The sequence below is a fragment of the Xyrauchen texanus genome, chromosome 12 (genome assembly GCF_025860055.1).
Source record: "Xyrauchen texanus isolate HMW12.3.18 chromosome 12, RBS_HiC_50CHRs, whole genome shotgun sequence".
Classification (NCBI taxonomy): Eukaryota; Metazoa; Chordata; class Actinopteri; order Cypriniformes; family Catostomidae; genus Xyrauchen; species Xyrauchen texanus.
Genome location: NC_068287.1, coordinates 12,617,385 through 12,638,888, shown reverse-complemented (window position 1 = coordinate 12,638,888; position 21,504 = coordinate 12,617,385). Strand labels below are relative to the sequence as shown.

The window sequence follows — 21,504 nt, the reverse complement described above, 5'->3', positions numbered from 1 at the left end:
CATCTGTGGGCAGCCTAGTGTTGTTGTGGAACACGTGTTCGACGCATGCTGCCCCTAGAGTCATTTTCCAGCAGAGTGAGCAGACCTCAAGGAAGGAGCTAAGTTCCTTGGAGAAAACAGTAAGGATTAAATTTGTATAACTTCGTTAGATTTAATTAAAAACTTTTGATATGTTACTGCCAACTTCAAGAAAAAAACGTGACAAACGCGATAGTTGACATGACGTTCGGCTACTTTGAATATTGATAGCGTAGTTGAAGTTGCATTATCACAGCAGAAGGGTTGCTATCATGTCACAATAAGTTAGCAAGAATTTTGCAATTACAGACAGTGAATCTAAGACTTTTATTTGTTCTGTTTGTGTGTCTTATATTTGAGAGGGTTGTCACTCAATGCAGATAAATAAGTAATAAAAATATACCAACGCAGTATATGCTAGTGAAGGACTGGCTTTGGTAAGCTCGGACGTTATCGGTTCTGCTGTCGGTACTGGAGAAATTAAGAAAATACATTTATTATGGCTATAAAGAGAAAGTTATTTTATCTCGCCAGCCATTTCTATGTATAATAATAATATGAAACCATTTGTCTGTGATGCAATTTAGCTATTCGCAGTCAGAGAGAGAGAGAGATCTCGCTCACGCGGTGCCACAGCGAGCACAAAACAAGCCCAACACGAGCCCAGCTTAATGAGTGACAGAACTAAACATTCAAACGTAGCCTGGTTTAGATCTGTGATATTAGTCTGATTTTATTTTAGATTTCGCCTTCCAAAGATTATAAAAATAATATTTATACATAAGCCGCATTCTGTCTAGCACAACTTCCTTCCCTTCACAGCGGTGCACTGATATTTCTCCCTAAAACTCAAACTTAACTTCAGAATCAACACGATCGGTGATTGTTGTAAAATGCTACTGTTGCTAAATTGCGGGACGCGTTTAATAATAAAAAGAGCGCAAGAGATACCATTCCCAAGCGGCGCGCGCGCCGAAACACACCGCAATGAGACAAGCAAAGTATAGACTACTTTGGGTTTCATGCGTCTAAACGATCAACTATACACAAAAATATGTCAAAACGACCGGCTTGGAGATTCACTTAAACACAGTTTATGTCTAAAATGGACGTAGTTATGGAAATAGTTGGGAGAAAATATGCTGCATCAAGAGTCTATTAGATCTGAACTCTGTCTTAAAGGGGAAGCATTTGTGTTACATTTTATCTTTCAAATAAAAGGTTCAAATAAGAGGTTAAAAACAAGCACATATCAGCCAAATATCGGCCAAAATAAATCGGCAGCATTAATCGGCCATCGGCTGACCCGGATTTCAAAAGATCGGCATCGGCCTGAAAAAAACCAATATCGGTCGACCTCTACCTAAAGGCATAGTTAACCCATAAATAAAAATTCTCTCATCATTTACTCCATCCTAGATGTGTATGACTTTCTTCTGCTGAACACAAACAAAGATTTTAAGAATTTAAAATGCTGTGTGCCTGCACGTCTGTCCCGAGGGGAGCCTCCGTTTGGGAGTACCAGAGCGGGTAGTGGAAGGTCTCCAAAGAACAGCATCAAGGCTTGGACCGTGGCTCGCCTTCAGCGAGCTCTTAAGGATAAAGGCATCCACTTCAACCGCTCTGACAATAAATCAAGATTATTTCAACTTTACATAGCATCCAACAATACGTCTGCAACTATAAACTCTGAGCTCTCAACACATCCGGCATTCTCACGCGATCCTCCCACCGTCATTCATAACGTCAGCACGCATCCTCCACAACGGCCTCAGCCAGCAGCATCTGTGCCACCTAGAATTACCTGCTCCTTCAACCTCAGATCTATCCCAGATCATTACATCCTTCTTTTCATCCCTATGTTCACAAACAGCTCCAAATCCTCACGCACTTACATCCTATCATCCCACCATCCATTCCTTTACCATTCCTTCAGCTGTTAATAGCAGCACGGCTCCTGTCATTCCTAGTTCCTCTCTATCAACCAACCCAAATCAAGTTTCCTTTGCAGTAAACCCAGGAATTGTACCTCTCAATGGATTTTTTCAACCTCATCCTATTTCTTCTTTCTTTCCAAATAAACATTAGCCCATACACCCTGGCTACAGCAGCACCGCCTCCTCGCCCAGCTTCATCAATTCATCATGTAAATCCTGACTCTTTTCTCTTCAAATCCATTGTCTCCCATAACCTCCATTCTGCCCTCTCTGAGCTAGACACCGTTGACACACTAATAGCCAAAGAAGTCCAGCAAGGTTTCATGATAGGCCCATTCAAAGAGCCTCCGTTTTCTCCATTCCGCATTAGCCCCATTGGCATTGCCACAAGGAAATACTCAGGAAAAAAGAGATTAATCACCGACCTCTCTTCTCCTGTGGCACTAACGTTCCTAGCATCAATAGCATTATTGCAGCCCCCGACTTCTCTATGCAATACGCAACCATCGACCACGCCATCACTCTCATCCGCAAGGCAGGCCACAGAGCATGGCTCTCTAAAGCAGACATCACCAAAGCTTTCAAAGTCAGGCCCATTTGCCCAGATTTCTGGCATTACTTCGAAATATTCTGGAAAGGAGCTTATTATTTCACAGTGCGCCTCACCTTTGGATGTAGAAGTAGCCCCAAGATTTTTGACTCCATCTCAGAGGCCTTATGCTGGATCATCATCAGTAACTACAAGCTTCCCTACGTCCTCCACCTGTTCAATGACCTATTAAAACTATTATTTATATTGAAAAGCCGGTTCTCACCTCCTCCTTTCTGGATTTCGGCACCAGTGTAAAGCAGTCAATGGAAAGGAGGAAGCGAGAACCGGCTTTTCAATATAAATAATAGTTTTAATATAAAAGTTAAACAGACACAAACACACATGGCGGACATGTCCGTAAACAATCTCTCTCTCCCGCACAATCCTCCACTGTCGGCCTTTATCCCTCTCGGAGGCTTGATGAGCCTGATAAGGGACCGGGTGTGTATGATCATGACCCGGCCCTGCCCTCCGCCCTGCCACAATGATGTAACGTGGCAGATCAGTGGGATGGCTTCAGTTGAATATCTAAGTAAGAGACCCCTCTGTCCTGACGAAACCTAAAATATTATGGAGGACGCAGGATAATTTTATCATTATAATATGACTGCGTAGTGAAATAAGTCTTCTGTGCAAACATATCCTTTAAAAGTAAAATTTTGGCTCTGTTATTTGTGTCCCTTTCAAAAATGGCCATGGCATGCACATAGCCAGTTGTGTTCTACTATTTCTGCTCGTCTTGAATACAATGAAGTGACGGCTGCACCCTGAACATTAGTCAGTGACAAATGCTGTAATATAGCAATATATCGGAAATGTGTTTAAAAATCATATCACCGTTATTGAAAAAAATTCAATTGAGATACATATTGATATTGAATTATGTCCAGCCCTAGTTGAAGTAATTAAAATAAATTTGTTTAACCACTCCACAGATTTAATATTAGTATACTATAGTTTTGGCAAGTCGTTTAGGACATCTATTTTGTGCATGACACAAGTAATTTTTCCGACAATTGTTTACAGACAGATTGTTTCACTTTTAATTGAGTATTTCACAGTTCCAGTGGGTCAGAAATGTACATTCATTAAGTTAACTGTGCCTTTAAGCAGCTTATAAAATTCCAGAAAATTATGTCAAGCCTTTAGACATTTAGCCAATTCACCTATGATAGGAGATGTACTGAATTGGAAGTGAACCTGTGGATGTACCTTCAAACTCAGTTCCTCTTTGCGTGACATCATGGGAAAATCAAAAGAAATCCACTGTAAAACGAGTCCTATATCGACATAACCTGAAAGGCTGCTCAGCAAAGAAGAAGCCGCTGCTCCAAAACCACCATAAACATATCCAGACTACAGTTTGCAAGTGCACATGGGGACAAAGATCTTACTTTTGGAGAAATGTCCTCTGAAAAATGTTACTTTTTTGCCATAATGACCATCATTATGTTTGGAGGAAAAAGGGTGAGGCTTGCAAGCCGAAGAACACCATCCCAATCTTGAAGCATGGGGGTGGCAGCATCATGTTGTGGGGGTGCTTTGCTGCAGGCGAGACTGGTGCACTTCACAAAATAGCTGGCATCCTGAGGAAGGAATATTATATAATATATATTGAAGCAAAATCTCAAAACATCAGCCAAGAAGTTAAAGCTTGGTCGCAAATGGACAGTGACCCCAAGCATACCTCCAAAGTTGTGGCAAAATGGCTTAAAGACAACAAAGTCAAGGTATTGGAGTGGCCATCACAAAGCCCTGACCACAATCCGATTGAACATTTGTGGGCAAAACTAAAAAAGCGTGTGCGAGCAAGGAGTCCTACACACCTGACTCAGTTACACCAGTTCTGTCTGGAGGAATGGGCCAAAATCCCTGCAAATTATTGTGAGAAACTTGTGGAAGGCTACCCAAAATGTTTCACCCAAGTTAAACAATTTAAAGGCAATGCTATCAAATACTCACAAAGTGTATGTAAACTTCTGAACCACTGGAAATGTGATGAAAGAAATAAAAGCTGAAATAATTCATTCTCTTTATTATTATTATTATGATATTTCACATTCTTAAAATAAAGTAGTGATCCTAACTGACCTAAGACAGAGAATGTTTTCTACCATTAAATGTCAGGAATTGTGGAAAAACCGAGTTTAAATGTATTTGGCTAAGGTGTATGTAAACATTCGACTTCAACTGTAAGTAAAGAATTTAAGAATTGGCTCTATTTTAATTCATGAGTTGAAATTTGATTTGATTTGACCACGGTCCACAGAATTCTGAATTGGAATGTCAGGACGGGGAAATGACTGAATACTACAGATCCCCAAAACAGATTCTCAAGACCCAAACAATAGTAGTCAGAATATGGTTGTACAGGACAACATGTGGATGAGCTATGGGAATGGAAAAAGTTATTTGTTGAAGCAGATGGATTCAAATACAGTAGATCTACATCAAGAAACACTTACATCCAAGGGACATTAAGTGACATTCGGTAAAATATATTATCCAGCATTAAACAAATGGAAATATAAACAAAGGGTGTAAACAAATTAAAAAGCTACAATGACTTCTCAAATTAGACTAATTATTGGGAGAATGGCCCCACTTTCTGCTTTGCAGCTCTTCTATGTGGGAAAAAATCTTTTCCCACATTGCCATAACAAAACAAATATCTGTGCAGTTATATAGCATCTTAAAATCCAGCACCTCTAATCCACCCAATTAAACAGTCGTTCAAATTCAAAACTGTCTTCCTAAAGACAGTGCTTGCCAGCCGTAAAAGCAGAATCCATTGGGCCACATGCAAAACTCAAGTAATTTTCTTTACTCCATATTGATTGCTTTTTTTTTACTTGCTTTTTATTATTTTACTTAAGGGTTAGACCTAATATACAAATGGAAATTTGCCCTTGCAATCTCCAGAGAAAACTATTAAAAAAATATTTATGCAGTAAACATAAACAACTGTGATTGGTGCACCTGAACAGCCCTGGGAAAAGTAGCAGGTGACAAGTGACTATGCCGTTTTTACGCAGCTACAATATTTTACACCTGAATAATGAAACTGAGAAATTTTAATTGCCATTACAATGAAAATAAAAACATAGTATAAAGTAGAAGTAGTTTTTATGAGGTAAAATTGCCCAAATGTTTGTCAGGACACATCAGATTTTCTGAACATTGGTAGGGACATTTACCTATCATCCCTACCTAAATCTACACCTATGAATTCAACCACAGCCTAAATTTAGCTGTGCTGATGGTACTACCGCACTTTCTTTAATACATCAGTTGTATAAGAAACAATTACGTTTTCAACTGTGAAATAGAAACCTTTGTACTCTATTATGCATAGTATGTACTCTGTATGTGCATATTGCGTTTTTTTTATTATTTAGTATAATCTTTTTGCTTTGCTGGTGATGCACCATAATTTCCCATGAGGCATCAATAAAATTACTTAAGCTTTTATCTGCAAACATGCATTGACAAAGAAACAATCACAGGGATTTTTATTTTATTTTATAGATATTATGTATAAAGCAATAGTGCATGAATCAATAACTCTACATGGTACATCTGAATTTTCTTGCTTGTGTCTGAATTGTTTCATTGATTCTCAATGCTTTTGTTCTTTGCAGGAGTTTGAAAATACAGAGGGGGAAGAGTGCCAAGCTGACCTTTCCACTTTAGCCTCTCCCAGTTCTCAGAATGACCCTGAGGTTTACATCCTGCCCCTCACAGAGGTCTCACACCCTCTGTCCAAGCAGCCACGCAAATCATGTAAGAATCTTCCGTTAGACCTTCTATTAATGCAGTTTATATCCAAGTATACAGTGATTATAGAAATTTACTATGCAAAAGGTTCTCCCAAAAATGAAAGTTTAGTTGCATTTAATAATTTACTCAGTTCCAAACCTGTAATATTTACTTTCTTATGTGGGACACAAAAAGAGTGGTTTTGAAGAATGTGTCTTGAATCTTAAGCCATACAATGACTTGAGCATGTGAGCAACAAACCAAAATGTAAATCTTTATTTACTAACTATAAGTATATTGATAGTACTGCATATCTACCTCAGAAATATTGAGCTACACCCAATTAAAGCTTCTGTATTTGTATTTTTTTTTCCCTAATTCTGTGTATTTTTTTCCTCCAAATAAGTTTTCGGCTGGTCATGCGATATCAACATGGCGGCACCAACTTTTTTTTACAATGGGTTCTATTTTAACTGTAAAAAAGCACCTACAGCATGCCTATTCCCTAATGAATATACATGACACGGTTTTGTTAACAGTGGTATATACAGTTGAAGTCAGAAGTTTACATGCACCTTAGCCAAATACATTTAAACTCAGTTTTTCACAATTCCTGACATTTAATCTTAGAAAACTTTTCCTGTCTTAGGTCAGTTAGGATCACTACTTTATTTTAAGAATGTGAAATATCAGAATAATAGGAGAGAGAATGATTTATTTCAGCTTTTATTTTACATTCCCAGTGGGTCAGAAGTTTACATACACTTTGTTAGTATTTGGTAGCATTGCCTTTAAATTGTTTAACTTGGGTAAAACTTTTTGGATAGCTTTTCACAAGCTTCTCACAATAAGTTGCTGGTTTTGGCCCATTCCTCCAGACCGAAATGTAAGCGCAGTGTAGCGGGAAGTCTAGCAACTGTACATCATTGCACCATTAGCTAGGTATCTCCTAGCCAATCACATGTAAGCCATTGCTTACAATCTATCTCATTGCTGTTTCAATGTGCTTAAACGGCAACGTCCACCACCCAACCACCACCAGTTGAGTCCCGTCCTGCATGAGGGTAGACTCCTTGCCCCTGCCTCCTATCTCCGGCAGGATCTGATGGTTCCGAATACAACAACCTTGGACCGCCAGACAGGGCTTACGCCAAAGAGAGACATTACATTCCTGTTTTATATTCATCAAATAAATGTCATCTAAAAATTTACTCAAATCTGCGAGTCTTCCTGATAGAACTGGTGTAACTGAGTCAGGTTTTTAGGCCTCCTTGCTTGCACACACTTTTTCAGTTCTGCCCACAAAGATTGAGGTCAGGGCTTTGTGATGGTTACTCCAATACTTTGTTGTCCTTAAGTCATTTTGCCACAACTTTGGAGGTATGCTTGGGGTCATTGTCCATTTGGAAACCCATTTGCGACCGAGCTTTAACTTCCTGGCTGATGTCTGAAGATATTGCTTCAATATATCCACATAATTTCCCTTCCTCATGATGCTCATGATATTTTGTGAAGTACACCAGTCCCACCAGCATCAAAGTTCCCCCACAACATGATGCTGCCACCTCCATGCTTCACGGTTGGGATTGATTTGCACTTCTTGCATCAAACTACGTTCCTCTCTAGGAGACAGAATGTGTCTCCTTGCTGAGCGGTATGATGGCTGCGTTGTAGCATGGTGTATATACTTGCATACAAGTGTTTGTACAGATGAACGTGGTACCTTCAGGCATTTGGAAATTGCTCCCAAGGATGAACCAGACTTGTGGAAGTCCACAATTTTCTTGGGTGATTTCTTTTGATTTTCCCATGATGTAAAGCAAAGAGGCCCTGAGTTTGAAGGTAGGCCTTAAAATAAATCCACAGGTACACCTCCAATTCAGTACACCGTCTATCAGAAGCTAATTGGCTAATTTTCTAAAGGCTTGAATTATCCAAGCTGCTTAAAGGCACAGCTAACTTAGTGTATGTACATTTCTGACCCACTGGAATTGTGATATAGTCAATTAAAAGTGAAACAGTCTGTCTGTAAACAATTATTGAAAACATTACTCGTGTCATGCACAAAGTAGATGTCCTAAAAGACTTATTAAATCTGTGGAATGGTTAAAAAATGAGTTTAAATTACTTCAACCTAAGTGTATGTAAACTTCTGACTTCAGCTGTAGCTCATTGTATCTGTAAGCTAAGGACACCATAGCTAATGTGCTCCCACACACTGCAGCCATATAGCTGGTTTCATTCCTCATAAAAAAGTCTTGGGAGTGGTGCCACAATACACTAATATCCGTCACTTAAATTTGTAATGGCCTTGTGACAGGAAGGCTAAAGTACAGGACATTTATCTTTGCCCATTGTGAATGGATGGTTCTGGAAAAAAAGAGTAGTGGCCTTGTTTGTTTTCTCACAGTGAGGAGAGAGCGAGCCATCTCTGGCAGCCAAACACACATCTGTCAATTGCATAACATAAGGCCGGCCCACAGGACACTCTTCTGTGGCATGATGCATGCGTGTGAACTGGGCTGTAGAAAGGAATAGAAAGTCTGTTACAAATACATGGAGCACTTGAAAGCACAGATGGAAAGAAAAACCTGTTTAGTAAGTAATCTAAAATGAACAGTTCAGCCAAAAATGAAATTCACGTTGTTCCAAACCCTTGTGACATTCTTTCTTCAGTATAACACAAAAGAAGATGCTAGGTGGAATGTAACATCTAAGTCACCATCCACTTTGATTGTACTGAAAGGAGGTGAACAATCTATTTCTAGGGACCAGTATATCATAGAGACCTGAATGACTATTTTCATTTAGGGCAGTTAGCAACCACCCAGGATGGCCACTTAGCAATCACCCAGAATAATCTAGCAACTGTATAGCAATGCACTAAAAAACACACAGAACACCTTAGCAAATACATAGCAAAGCCCTGGCATTCACCAACAAAACCATACTGTAGCATCATGGCGGTAACAAGCACCACTTAGCAACCATTGTACATTGTTTTTACATGCTTGTAATATGTTATTTTGCTTTACAATTGAGACAATAGCTCAATAACTATCTGTGTGGAAGTTCTGGGTGAAGCTGTGTGAATCAGATTTTCTCCCTATGACTCACCCACTCAGTCCAAGTAGAGCATCAGGGAAAGGTGGGGGAGACAGCAGTATGCTGGATTGAAACACATGCAGTGATTGGATAAGAGAGTTTTAGGCACCAGCCAATAAGCTCTCAACTGTTTGTTGCCAGTGGCTATAGCTGTGTGATTGGTCCAGGTGTTGCAGAGTGATAGGGTATCACCAAGTCCCTCATGATATTGAGAAGGGCTCAGTCATGGTCGGGCTAAATCCTGCCTCTCTTCTTCCTCCCACTCTTCCTCCTCTTCATCCCAGTGCCTGCCTATTGCATTAATGCAAAGAACTGGAAATGAACACTTGACTGAATGCAACAATGTAAAACCCCCACACTTGGATGTCCTTGCCGTATATCTGTATTAGTTTTTCACTCCTAAGCTATATTTGCAGGTTTTCATGGCCTTAACGGACTATGACACAGGAAGAGCTCGGGCACAAATCAGAGTAAGAGGGCTTCTGCATTTTGAGTTTGTGGAGGGTGTCACAGTCATCTGAACAATAAGGCATGTTTCACACATAAGCACATGCAAGCATATTTCTTTTGGGGCCCATATTAACAGGCTACAGCATTCACACTGTGCGTAAGCAGTGTGGCACTGCGAAAATGAAGCAGCACTGCAAGGTTGGTTTTGGCACTCTGTTGTCTCTTTGCAGCATGTAAGAAAAATTTATATTCTAGAAAATATTAACAACACGCACTAAAGACCTATTTATCAGCCCATGTTTTTGCAAAGATGCTTTTATGTAACATATATACATATACTGTATATACCAGGGACGTGCTGTCTATATAAGCAAGGTAACCAGTTCTTACTACTAATAGTAGGGTGAAAAGAAAAATTACACTATGAAATATTTTAAAATAATTGTTAATATAAACAACTGTTTTCACTCTATTAGGTTCAGGTAAAAGCACTTTATGTTATTCTTTCTTTAATTCAGAGCATTGTTTACCGTAATTTCATTCAACACTGCATTCACGCCTGCTACTATAAATGGCCAAGGCAAGCATGCTTACCAAAATGAGTAAGCCAATCAGAATGCTCTTTTCTTCAGTCACACTATCTGATAGGCTATATTTTTGTTTCACGTCAACATGTTCAAGTTCACATAACTAATGCGTTAAGCACTAAAATGGATATAGTGTAAGCATCTGCGACCTACCGGGATTTCGCAAAGTTGATTTCAATGGAATTGGCTATCAACACTTCAACAAGTAGGCGACATTTACAACAAAGTGATGGAGATGTTCATTTGTAAGGAGAGATGGATTTTGTGTTCCAGTAAAGTAAGTTAATGTAAGTTAATATATTTATTAAAAATCTGTGTTTTTGATACTAGGTCATTGATTCTGGTTAGTCTGAGGTTGTGAAGTGGTGACTGGCAATCGCTTCCTTCTTGTGGTATGCTCTGTCTGTTTTATAGTTCTAACGTTAGGGCGGTTAGCAGTGTCTGATTAAAAAAAATATATATTAATGTATGCAGGCCCGGATTAAGAATTCAGAGGCCCCTGGGCACAATGTCTTGTAGGGCCCCCCACCCCACCCCACCCACACAATCAAGCTTTTGAATTTTTGGATACTATTTGCTGGTAACACCTATAGCGAGCAACTAGCTGGCATATGCAAGCACATAGTGCCTCACCTTTACCAATCCAGTTATATGAATCAAATTCTTCCATAATTAACACACAAACACGTACACACACCCATTAATGTAGCTTTCCTGTCTGTCTCTCTCTTCCTCTCCTGCCCTCTACTCCTCGGCTCTACAGGGGCTGCCGCTCTTTGTCTCTCTCCCGCTCTCCTCTTCCTGTGATGAAAAGGATGCAAACAGTATAGGTCATCTTAACTCAACTTTTTTACTCTTCTTTATACTCTCTCTTCTTTATACTAAAAAAATTCTGCACTTATGTATTTAGCACTTTATTATTCATGGCCCCTTATGGCACTTTGTTTGATGATTGAATGATAGTGAAATGGTAGTAGACACATTACAAGATGCTGTAAGTATTATGGTATAATATTGGTTGCTTACAATACAAATTACAATTGCTGGTGTATGACCTGTCCAACTATTGACAAATGTACTACATGTAAGTCGCTTTGGATAAAAGCATCTGCCAAATGCCCTAAATGTAAATGTAAATCAAATGTAAAATAAAGCAGCTTGTTTTTGTTTTTTTTGATAATACTATATTTCATGTAAGTTGTTCTCTCTCTCTCTCACACACACACACACACACACACACACACACACACACACACAATACCTCCTCCTCTCCTCAGGGTCTGTCTGTCTGTCTCATGCTCTCCTCCTCTCCTCAGGGGCTGTCTGTCTATCTGTCTGTCTTTCTCCTCCTCTCCTCAATCTCAGGGTCTGTCTTTCTCCTCCTCTCCTCAGGGGCTGTCTGTCTCATCCTCTCCTCCTCTCCTCAGGGGCTGTGTGTCTCATCCTCTCCTCCTCTCCTCAGGGGCTGTCTGTCTCATCCTCTCCTCCTCTCCTCAGGGGCTGTCTGTCTCATCCTCTCCTCCTCTCCTCAGGGTCTGTCTGTCTGTCTCATGCTCTCCTCCTCTCCTCAGGGGCTGTCTGTCTGTCTGTCTGTCTTTCTCCTCCTCTCCTCAGGGGCTGTCTGTCTCATCCTCTCCTCCTCTCCTCAGGGTCTGTCTGTCTGTCTGTCTGCCTGTCTTTCTTTCTCCTCCTCTCCTCAATTTTGTCTGTCTGTCTGTCTTTCTCCTCCTCTCCTCACTTTTTTGTCTGTCTGTCTGTCTCTCCTCCTCTCCTCTCTCCGGCTGCCCTTAAAAAGACTTCTTCCTGGCTTTCCTGTTAGCAAACTCAGTTACAATGTCATCAAAATCCAAGTCCATGACCAGCTGAGATTCAATGGCCATCAGTGACAGTGCACTGAGGCGCTTTTGTGTTTGTGTTGTTCTAAGTTCATTTTTTATTCTTGCCATTTTTGAAAAAGATCTTTCTCCTTCAGAATTTGTAACCGGCAGTGTCAAAAAAATATGTAGGGCTACAAACACATTGGGGAAAGTTGATTGCAGACCATGTTTCAAGAGCACCTGCAACAGTTTTTGAGGAGACTTATCCTGCTCGCTCTCTATAAAGTATCTGAACTGGATAATTTCATCTGCAAGGTTCTGATCTAAATCAGAAGGATATGAAGCGCAGAGTGCATCCGCCTGTTTATGAACAGTGGGCAAATCCTCTGATTCCATGTTCAGTAGAATCCCAAAGATGTCATTAATGTTCCGGTATGCATCCACTCTATGGTCTAAACAGCTGACAAGCTTGTCAATAATGACATTGAATGTTTCTACCTGGTATCGCTCCCTGCCTTTCAGAGTTACTTGATGCTCTGTACATTCATCTGAAAATGCTTTGCGCTTTTTGACCCTCTGCAGTTCATCTTTATATGACTGGCACACACTGGGAATGTTCTTCGCAGATCTTTCAAAATGGTCAAATTGGTCTCGAAGTGATTCAACCCATGATCTCAAAGACTTGAACAGATGAATTGCAGTCATCAGATCCATATCAGCTTTTTGTAATGCCTCACTTATCACTTTGAATCTGCTTAAGACACTGTGCCATAAATGACATGTCAAGAGTGCCCAATTTTGAGCACAGTGCTGCTGCCTCATTGCGTGTGTCACGGTTTTCTCCTGTATCAGAAGATATGCTCTGAAGTATAGACATGATTTGTGCATAATTTCCACAAAGGGCTTTAGATGCATCTGCACGGCAACTCCAACGTGTTGATGACAGCGATTTCAACGTCATATCTACCTTGATGTCTGCATTATTGAAGAATCTGTTCCATCTACGAGTGGAACCCGCACAAAATGCATAAAGGGACTGCATGAGGCCGAAGAACTGACTTGCATGTTGACAGCTGCCTTCAATACTGTTGACACCCACCAAATTGAGAGAATGTGCTGCGCAGGGTATGTAATGGATTAATGGATTTATTTTCTTCAAGTGAGCCTGCAGCCCGTTATAACGCCCTGACATATTGCTTGCATTGTCGTACGCCTGGCCTCTGCAGTTTGCAATATCTAAGCTTAAATTGTCAAGCATAGCCATTACAGTGTCAGCCAGACTCGCCCCTGTGTGGCTCTCAATGGTACAAAGCCAACAAATCGTTCAATTATTTTCCCCTCTTTACTCACAAATCTATAAATGAATGTCAGCTGGTCGGTATGTGACAGGTCAGGAGTAGAGTCCACTATTACAGAAAAATACTTTGCCTGCTGTATCTCTGCAGCTTTGATAGCTTTTACTTTGTCACCCATTTGCTGAATCAAGTCCTCAGGATAGCCTGTGCCTACTATCCACAAACAAATTGCTTTCAACTTATGTGTGCAAAATTCAGAATTCAACGAATGTGCAGCAATTTCTACAAATAGAGACATTTTTGTGAATAAAATGTTGTATTTTGTATTAGTGATCATAATTTGCGCATGCAACAAAGAGGATGTAGCAGGTGACGCGTGCATTTATTGACGTCTTTTCTGAGTCGATCTCATTTGAGTGTATTCGGCAATGCTTATAACGTGTAATTAAACACGTTGAGTTTATATTCTGGGCTCATCAGATTTTTTTTACATAGTATTATTAGTATGATTTTTACTGTCTGTTAGCAGTAAAAATCTGCTAACACTGTCCGTCTCTTTATGTTAAGGTTTGTATTAATTTCGATATGCCAGAGGGCAGAATAAGACAGGGAATTAAAGAATGCATTGTAGTTATGTTGACCTACTGTTTTCATAACACTGGATATTCTGCTAATTCATACTTTTCTAAAACGTTGCATAATGGCAATTAACTTATTTAGCAATTACACTAGTGCTAGTTTTGTTGCCAGTGTTGCTCAAATGCACGCGTACGTGTCACCACCAGCAGTAAGTACCTGCATGTGTTGGGAAAAGGGAGAAGAGCGAGTTCGGCAAAAGGCGGATTCGAACTCTGGCCGAACGCGTCAAAAGCTACCATCATGCACCTCACGCCTTACGCTACAGTAGTTATTTTAGTGTCGAGCGTCTTTTTGCTAAAAAGACAGGCACCGGGCCGGCACGTAGTGCAAATATACGCTCCGTTTTCGGAAATGAAAAAAAAAAATTAAAAAAAAAAATAAATCTTCCCCTCGCTTGGGCCCCAAGTGCGCATGGGCCCCTGGGCCCATGCCCATAATGCCCATTGGGTAATCCGGGCCTGAATGTATGTAAACTGCTGTGTTTACGTTACATTTGCCTTGTGCATTCAGATTAAGATGGTTGCCTTTGGTGGTCAGATTAATAATTTCAGATTAAAAATAGTGGTTCTGAACTGTGGGAAGAGTGATGTGTGAGGCCTATGATGAAGCTAGTAACTGGCAATCTTTTCTTTTTCTTTTTGTTGTATGACAAAACAATCTCTTCTGGCACTGTGGTTAATTGTATGATTCAATGGACATAAACATGATCAATATATGACAACATTTAAATTGTGATATGACCAATATTACTGTCCTGAATAAAAAAATGGCACCATCAGCACTCGGACACTTCACTGTGTGTGTACCTCTGCTTATGTTTGTGCCGTTCTAAACTAAAGTGTAAGTGTCTTTTTTTGACATTACAGATGTTAGCCAGCAGGTGGTGGCAAAAGATAAGTTTTGTGTGTAATATGAGCCAGTTAAGTGATGTGAAGTGAATCCGCATCAGTCAGTGTTTACAGAAAACATCTCTTTGTGATCGCTTGTATCACTACTACATTACTAGAGCTAGGAAATAGCTTTGAATGGCTTTAAGTGAACAACTTCAACATTACGGCTCATCACAGCTGAGAGATACAACAGACTGATTAATTACACAATGGGTGCTGTTTAAAATGGCAGAGGACATTGCGGTTTCTATAGTGATCTACTCTTGTGCACCGACTACCAGAAAATAGGGAGAAATACCCCCCACTTGGATGCTATTTTTCCCCTGAGAAAGCTGATCTTCAGAAAGCTGACAGCATCAATGCTTGGGAGTTGCAACAGGTGATCGCACATGCTCCATCTCTCTCTCTCTCTCTCTCTCTCTCTCTACACACACACACACACACACACACACACACACACACACACACACATCCATCCTTGTTTATCCAATAACTTGTTTGAAACAGCACAAGCCGTTATACTATTTCTGAATTGACATATTTAATTACTAATGGAGGCTCGGATGCATCATTTGTTTTGAACCAGCAATGGAAGATACCGATCCGTCATGTAATAAAGTAGTTCCAAGCACAAATGACCTTACTCAGTTTTTACTGTGTGTGTGTGTGTGTGTATATATATATATATATATATATATATATATATATATATATATATATATATATATATATATATATATATATATATATATATATATATTAGGGCTGTCAATCGATTAAAATTTTGAATTGAATTAATTACATCGCGATTAATCGCATATACAAATATTTGCTGAGAACGCCCTTATATAACAATAATTCAATATATAATGATTATACATATTTATATCAATATATAATTATAAATAGTTATCTTTAAATATTAAAAAATTATATATATATATTCACTTAATTAAAATGCTTTACATTCCTGTAGCAGAAGAGTTAATATTGATAAGGCCATACAAAAAGTGGCTTTAGAATACAATGTATTGTTTACTACCATATTATTGATCATAAGTCAATCATTGGCATACAGTTCACAGGTGAATTTGTGGAGATTTATTATGAGGGCTTGTTTAAGGGCCCGTGAATTTACACCTACATCAGACACAGGGTGTGTTGCGTCATAAACATAAAATGTTTAGGTCAATGTGTCAAGTTAAATATAGTTTAATACTCAATCTTTAAACACTTCTTGATATCCCTAAGATCGCATTTGCGCTACTTCGAGTGTTTTGAACTTAACGCGTGTTTGTGTTGTTCTGCCTACTGAAGTAACTTATTCACTGTATAAACTGTGTGTTGCTCATACAGCTGAAATTTCACTTACTGCCCTCTGGAGTAAACAGGTGGTACTAAAAGCTTGCATTTTGTAAAATTTTTTAATGCGTTATTTTTTGTAAAATTAATCGCGCTGAATTAACATGTTAAATCGACAGCCCTATATATATATATATATATATATATATATATATATATATATATATATATATATATATATATATATATATATATATAATGGTTGGCTGTGTCACATCCTCCTGATCTGTTCACACAAGATCTCCTACCCCTGAGTATTATCCCATACCGGACTACATTTCCCAGAACCCCCTTCTTCCTGCCATTGACTCTCACACTTGATTGCCATTCATTCATCAAACTCCCAGTGTAGATAATCCCTGCTTAAAATTCACTTCACTGTGAAGTCTTGCCAATTCACCCGTTGTCTTGCATTTCTGAGCATTATCTTTATCTACTGCCTGCCTGTGTTGATTATTGCCTATCCCTTGGATTACCCCTTTGTTTACCATCTTTGATTACTTTGGTTACTTTGTTTGGATTGTTTACGTGGTTTTGACCTCTGCCTGTTTAACTACGATTGCCATTAAAATCTGCACATGGATCTTCCCTCTGTGTCTGCCTCTGACTCATTACAGAAGACTTTGCCGATGTCAGATCAAGCAGAGTTTTATTCCCTTCAAGCTGATTACACATTTCAAGCTGAACAGCTGGACAGTTGGCATCTCACCACTGTCAACTGGGACAAATTTCCTCCGCCATGGAAGAGGTGTTAAGTTATTTGCACTCCGCTTCTCCAGCAAGGTCTCCAGCACCAGTCACAAATCCAGCCCTCACACCATCGTTAACCACTCCCTCTGAAGCCTCTTCACGTTAGCCGAATCTCCATGCCAGGTCAGTGTGATGGTTTTTTGCTTCAATGTAGCATTTATATTGCTCAAACTTCCTCCTGCTTCCCCACTGAGGAGACCAAGGTAGACTTTGTCACCTCCTTGCTTGCAGGTCGAGCACTGGACTGGGCTACGGCAGTATAGAATCGGAATAGCAAGATACGTAATTCTCTTGAAGCTTTCTTTTCCCATTTAAAGAGTGTTTTCTAGAATCCAGTTGGTGGCGAAGACCAGTTTATTACTCTCTCCATCAAACTGGACAATTTGAAGTGGAGCCGCACTCCAGCTACCCTGTCTTCACCTCTTCAACTACTGGCCATAACAAGTTGGGTTGGTTTGAGTTGGGTTGCTCTCGTCTGTTGAGAGAGGAACATCAAAGACGCATCCAACACAAACTGTGTCTGTACTGTTTCACGCTCCTTCTGTTCCTCACATTCCTTCCTATCTTCTAATACTTCGGTGAGTACTGACGAGTCTTATTTGTTGGAAAATATAAATTTACTATTTGAGGTAAAACTCTGTTTTACTCAGAATTCCATTCCCGTCAAAGCTCTTATTGACTCCGGGGCTGCAGGCAATTTTATTGACTCTGATCTCTGCAATCAGTTATCTTTGGATATTGCTCCTTGTGTGCCTTCTCTCTCTGTTTTAGTCTCTGTACAAGTGGGAGCTCTTCATCATGAGACACTACAACTACTCGTTACCAACACTCCCAAGAACCCTCTCATCCTTGGGTACCCCTGGCTCACTAAACACAATCCTCACATTTCGTGGACAGACAGAGAGATCATTCAGTGGGGGACCTCTTGTTTTACCTCCTGCCTATGTTCGGTGGAGCCTGTTTCCCTTCAGACCACTCACATCAGCGCCGCTGAATCCTCTGTGCAAGCCACTATCCCGACAGCCTACCAAGACTTCCTGCCCGTGTTTAGTAAAACCAGGGCTACTGTTACATCCTCACCGCTCTATTAATTACGCAATCGACCTCCTTTCAGGCACGCAACCCCCTAAGGGCCGTATCTAGCTCCTATCTATCTATCTAGCCATGGAGGGTTACATCAAAGAAGCACTTCAACCAACCCTCCATTTCACCTGCGGTAGCTGGCTTCTTTGTGGCTAAGGATGATGGGGGACTCCATCCCCGTATAGACTATAGAGGCTTAAACGCCATTACTGTCAAGTTTCCCTATCTTATTCCGCTAGTGCCCACGGCACTTGAACAGCTACAAGATGCCAAGGCCTTTACCAAACTCGATTTGTGTCATGCTTACAACCTAATTCGCATTAAGGAGGGGGATGAGTGGAAGACTGCCTTCATCACACATTCGGGGCACTACGAATACCGGGTAATGCTTGCCAACTCGCCTTCCATCTTCAAATAATTAGTAAATAAAATGATTTTTTCACTTGTTTCAGTCTGGACTTGAATGTGGCTACTGTCAGAGCACACCTAAACACAGCTAAATGCTGTCACACATTGTTTTGAGTAACTGTGGCAGGGCGGAGGGCGGGGCCGGGTGGTGATTCTACACACCCGGTCCCTTATCAGGCTAATCAAGCCTCCGAGAGGGATAAAGGCCGACTGCGGAAGATGGTGCAGGAGAGAGAGATCGTTTACAGGCAGGTCCGTAGTGTGTGTTTGTGTCTTTTGTTTAAGTTTATCATTAAAATATAATTTATTTTGCCAAGCCGGTTCTCACCTCCTCCTTTCCACTGAACTGCATTACAGTAACACTTTGTATTTCTAACTGACTTGATCCTAATGATCTGTGAGGTAGATTTATATTCAGCAAGAATATCTGCAATTGTTTAGAGCCTAGGCCATTGAATGATTTATAAATTAGTAATTTTACTTAAAAATCAATTCTAAATGTAAATGGAAGCCAGTGTAAAAACCTGAGTACTGGAGTAATATTCTCAGATTTTTTGGTTCGGGTGAGAATCTTGGCAGTGGCAGCTGTCTAATGATCTTTTTGGGAAGGCCCGTGAGGAGTCCATTACAGTAATCCAGCCTACTGGTAATGAATGCATGATCAAGTTTCTCTAGTCTCAAGTCTTGACTGGATACAAAACATCTAATTCTCCATTTTTTATATTATAGTAGGCTCATTTAGTTATTGTTTTGATGTGACTATTGTAACTAAGGTCTGCAATGAAGGACTTTTTGCAATGAAGGACATACCTGGACTGAACTTGTTGCAGTCCAGGTATGTGTTCAACTTGGGAATTTCACCTATTTTCCCAAATAGAATGACCTCTTTCTTAGGCACAGAGAGTCTATGGGGCTGTAGTCACTCGTCGATATGGCTAGGTAAATCTAGGCGTCATCTGCATAGCTATGTTACTCAATGTGGTTCTTTGACATAATTTGGCCTAGTGGGAGCATATTGTGTGTTAGTTACTCGCCAGTCTCTCTCTGCCCTAGTCGGTCCTGTTGCGTGTTTTCTATATCGGTTGCCAGTCTTCGCTGTAGTGCCTGCATTTGCAATTGGTTACCATCCAATTGGTCACTTCACTTGCCTTGACACTTCACCTGAGTATTACTCATCGGTTAACACTCTGCACTGGATCTGCTCTTCATGCTACCATGATGCACACAGACCTACGAACACACTATCCTCCAGAGGATTCCTCATGGATCTGCGCTCTACATTACCACAAAGCACACAACCTACGAACACACTCTCCATCTCCACGCTGCAGTCGGTTTCAGCCGGGTTCCCCATTATGACCACAGTCTCTGTGCTGTGATGCCATCGGAAACCAGACTGGAAATTGTCCAAGTAGCCATTCAAGTTTAAGAATTTGTTCAGCTGAAAGAAAATGAACTTTTCAATGATCTTGCCTATGAAAGGAAGATTTGAGACTGGCTTGTAGTTGTTTAATATAGAGTTATCCAGATTGCTCTTTTTTTAGAAGTGGCTTGACAACTGCAGTTTTAGGGACTTCAGAAACATGCCTGAAAAGAGTGAGGCATTGACTATTTCTAACAAATCTTATCTAAACAGTTAAACCCATTTTTGAAAAATTATAATATCATGCATATATTGGTCAGGAGATTCAGTTGTTGTTCACATCAACCATTAGAATGGGGAAAAAATGTGATCTCAGAGATTTAGACTGGCATGATTATTTGTGCCAGACAGACTGGTTTGAGTATTTCTGTAACTTCTGATCTCCTGGGATTTTCACACACAAAAGTCTCTAGAGTTTACACAAACTCTACAAAACAGTTTACAACTATTTACGGTAATTTCTTGGGCAATGAAAGTTGGACAATATACAGCTTTAATGTAACTCCATGACAGCTATCATAAAGGCTTTTTTTCTGAAAACTGATGGCATACAGTGATATGTTTTAAAAAATGTTACTGATTCTAACCAATCATGTCAGGCAGTTATGCAGAATAATGTTCCATTGGAGATGTAAACAGCATAATTCAGAGCTACTATATTCAACACATCACATAAAACCAAATGTTTAACTTTGCTTGCCTTAAAAATACATACACTTGGTCAGCAAACAGAAGAGATTGTTACAATGCAGTACTGGCCCGACAGGGCAAGTGACGGTTGTGCCAAATGGCCTAAAACTCTCTCACACTGGCCATCCTTATTGTTGAGCTCTGGTATATTTAATATTTTCATATTATAGTATATGTAATATTTTCACTTTAGAAATCCCTTTGTCCAGTTAATATTACTATTTTACTTAATCTGAAATGTTTTGTTGGCAGATTAAGTTGTATTCCCTTTTAAACCATGTGTAATCGTAGGACAGCCTGTCTTTTCACTTGCAGTTGTGCTGCGTTTTAATAAATTTTTAACATGGCCTAGGGCTGCTCTGGGAATGCCAGGAGTGGGATGGGAATGCACAACTCTCAGATTCCACAGAAATTATATAAAAGACCAGTTCAAGTCTGTGGAAGAAAAGAGAGAGATAGTTGTGTGTTACAAGTGTGGTGGGTGTGCATTTATAGCTGTGACAATCCTCGCTCTGAGCAGCAGAGAATGGGCCTTGTGTCTGGGCTGGTACTGGGGTACCAGGCACTGCTGCTCTGCGGACAAAAGCCACGATTTAACTGTGGCAGAGAGTGTGAGGGACTGGAATTAGTGGCTTCTGGAACTCTGCAGAGGAGGGGAACAGTATAGTGCATTAAAACAGAAATGGGTCTGTGAGAGCA

At 40.1% G+C, this 21,504-nt stretch overlaps 1 protein-coding gene across 2 annotated transcripts in view; it reads left to right on the top strand.

The window, feature by feature from the left end:
• The window catches only part of LOC127652401 (serine/threonine-protein kinase LMTK1-like), a 74,731-nt gene that overhangs the window by 36,182 nt on the left and 17,045 nt on the right, over positions 1 to 21,504 (top strand). For both annotated transcript variants that reach the window (XM_052138520.1, XM_052138519.1), the window contains exon 3: positions 6,189 to 6,330. In XM_052138520.1, coding sequence (XP_051994480.1) covers positions 6,189 to 6,330 — 142 coding nt within the window. The remainder of the gene's footprint in view (positions 1 to 6,188; positions 6,331 to 21,504) is intronic.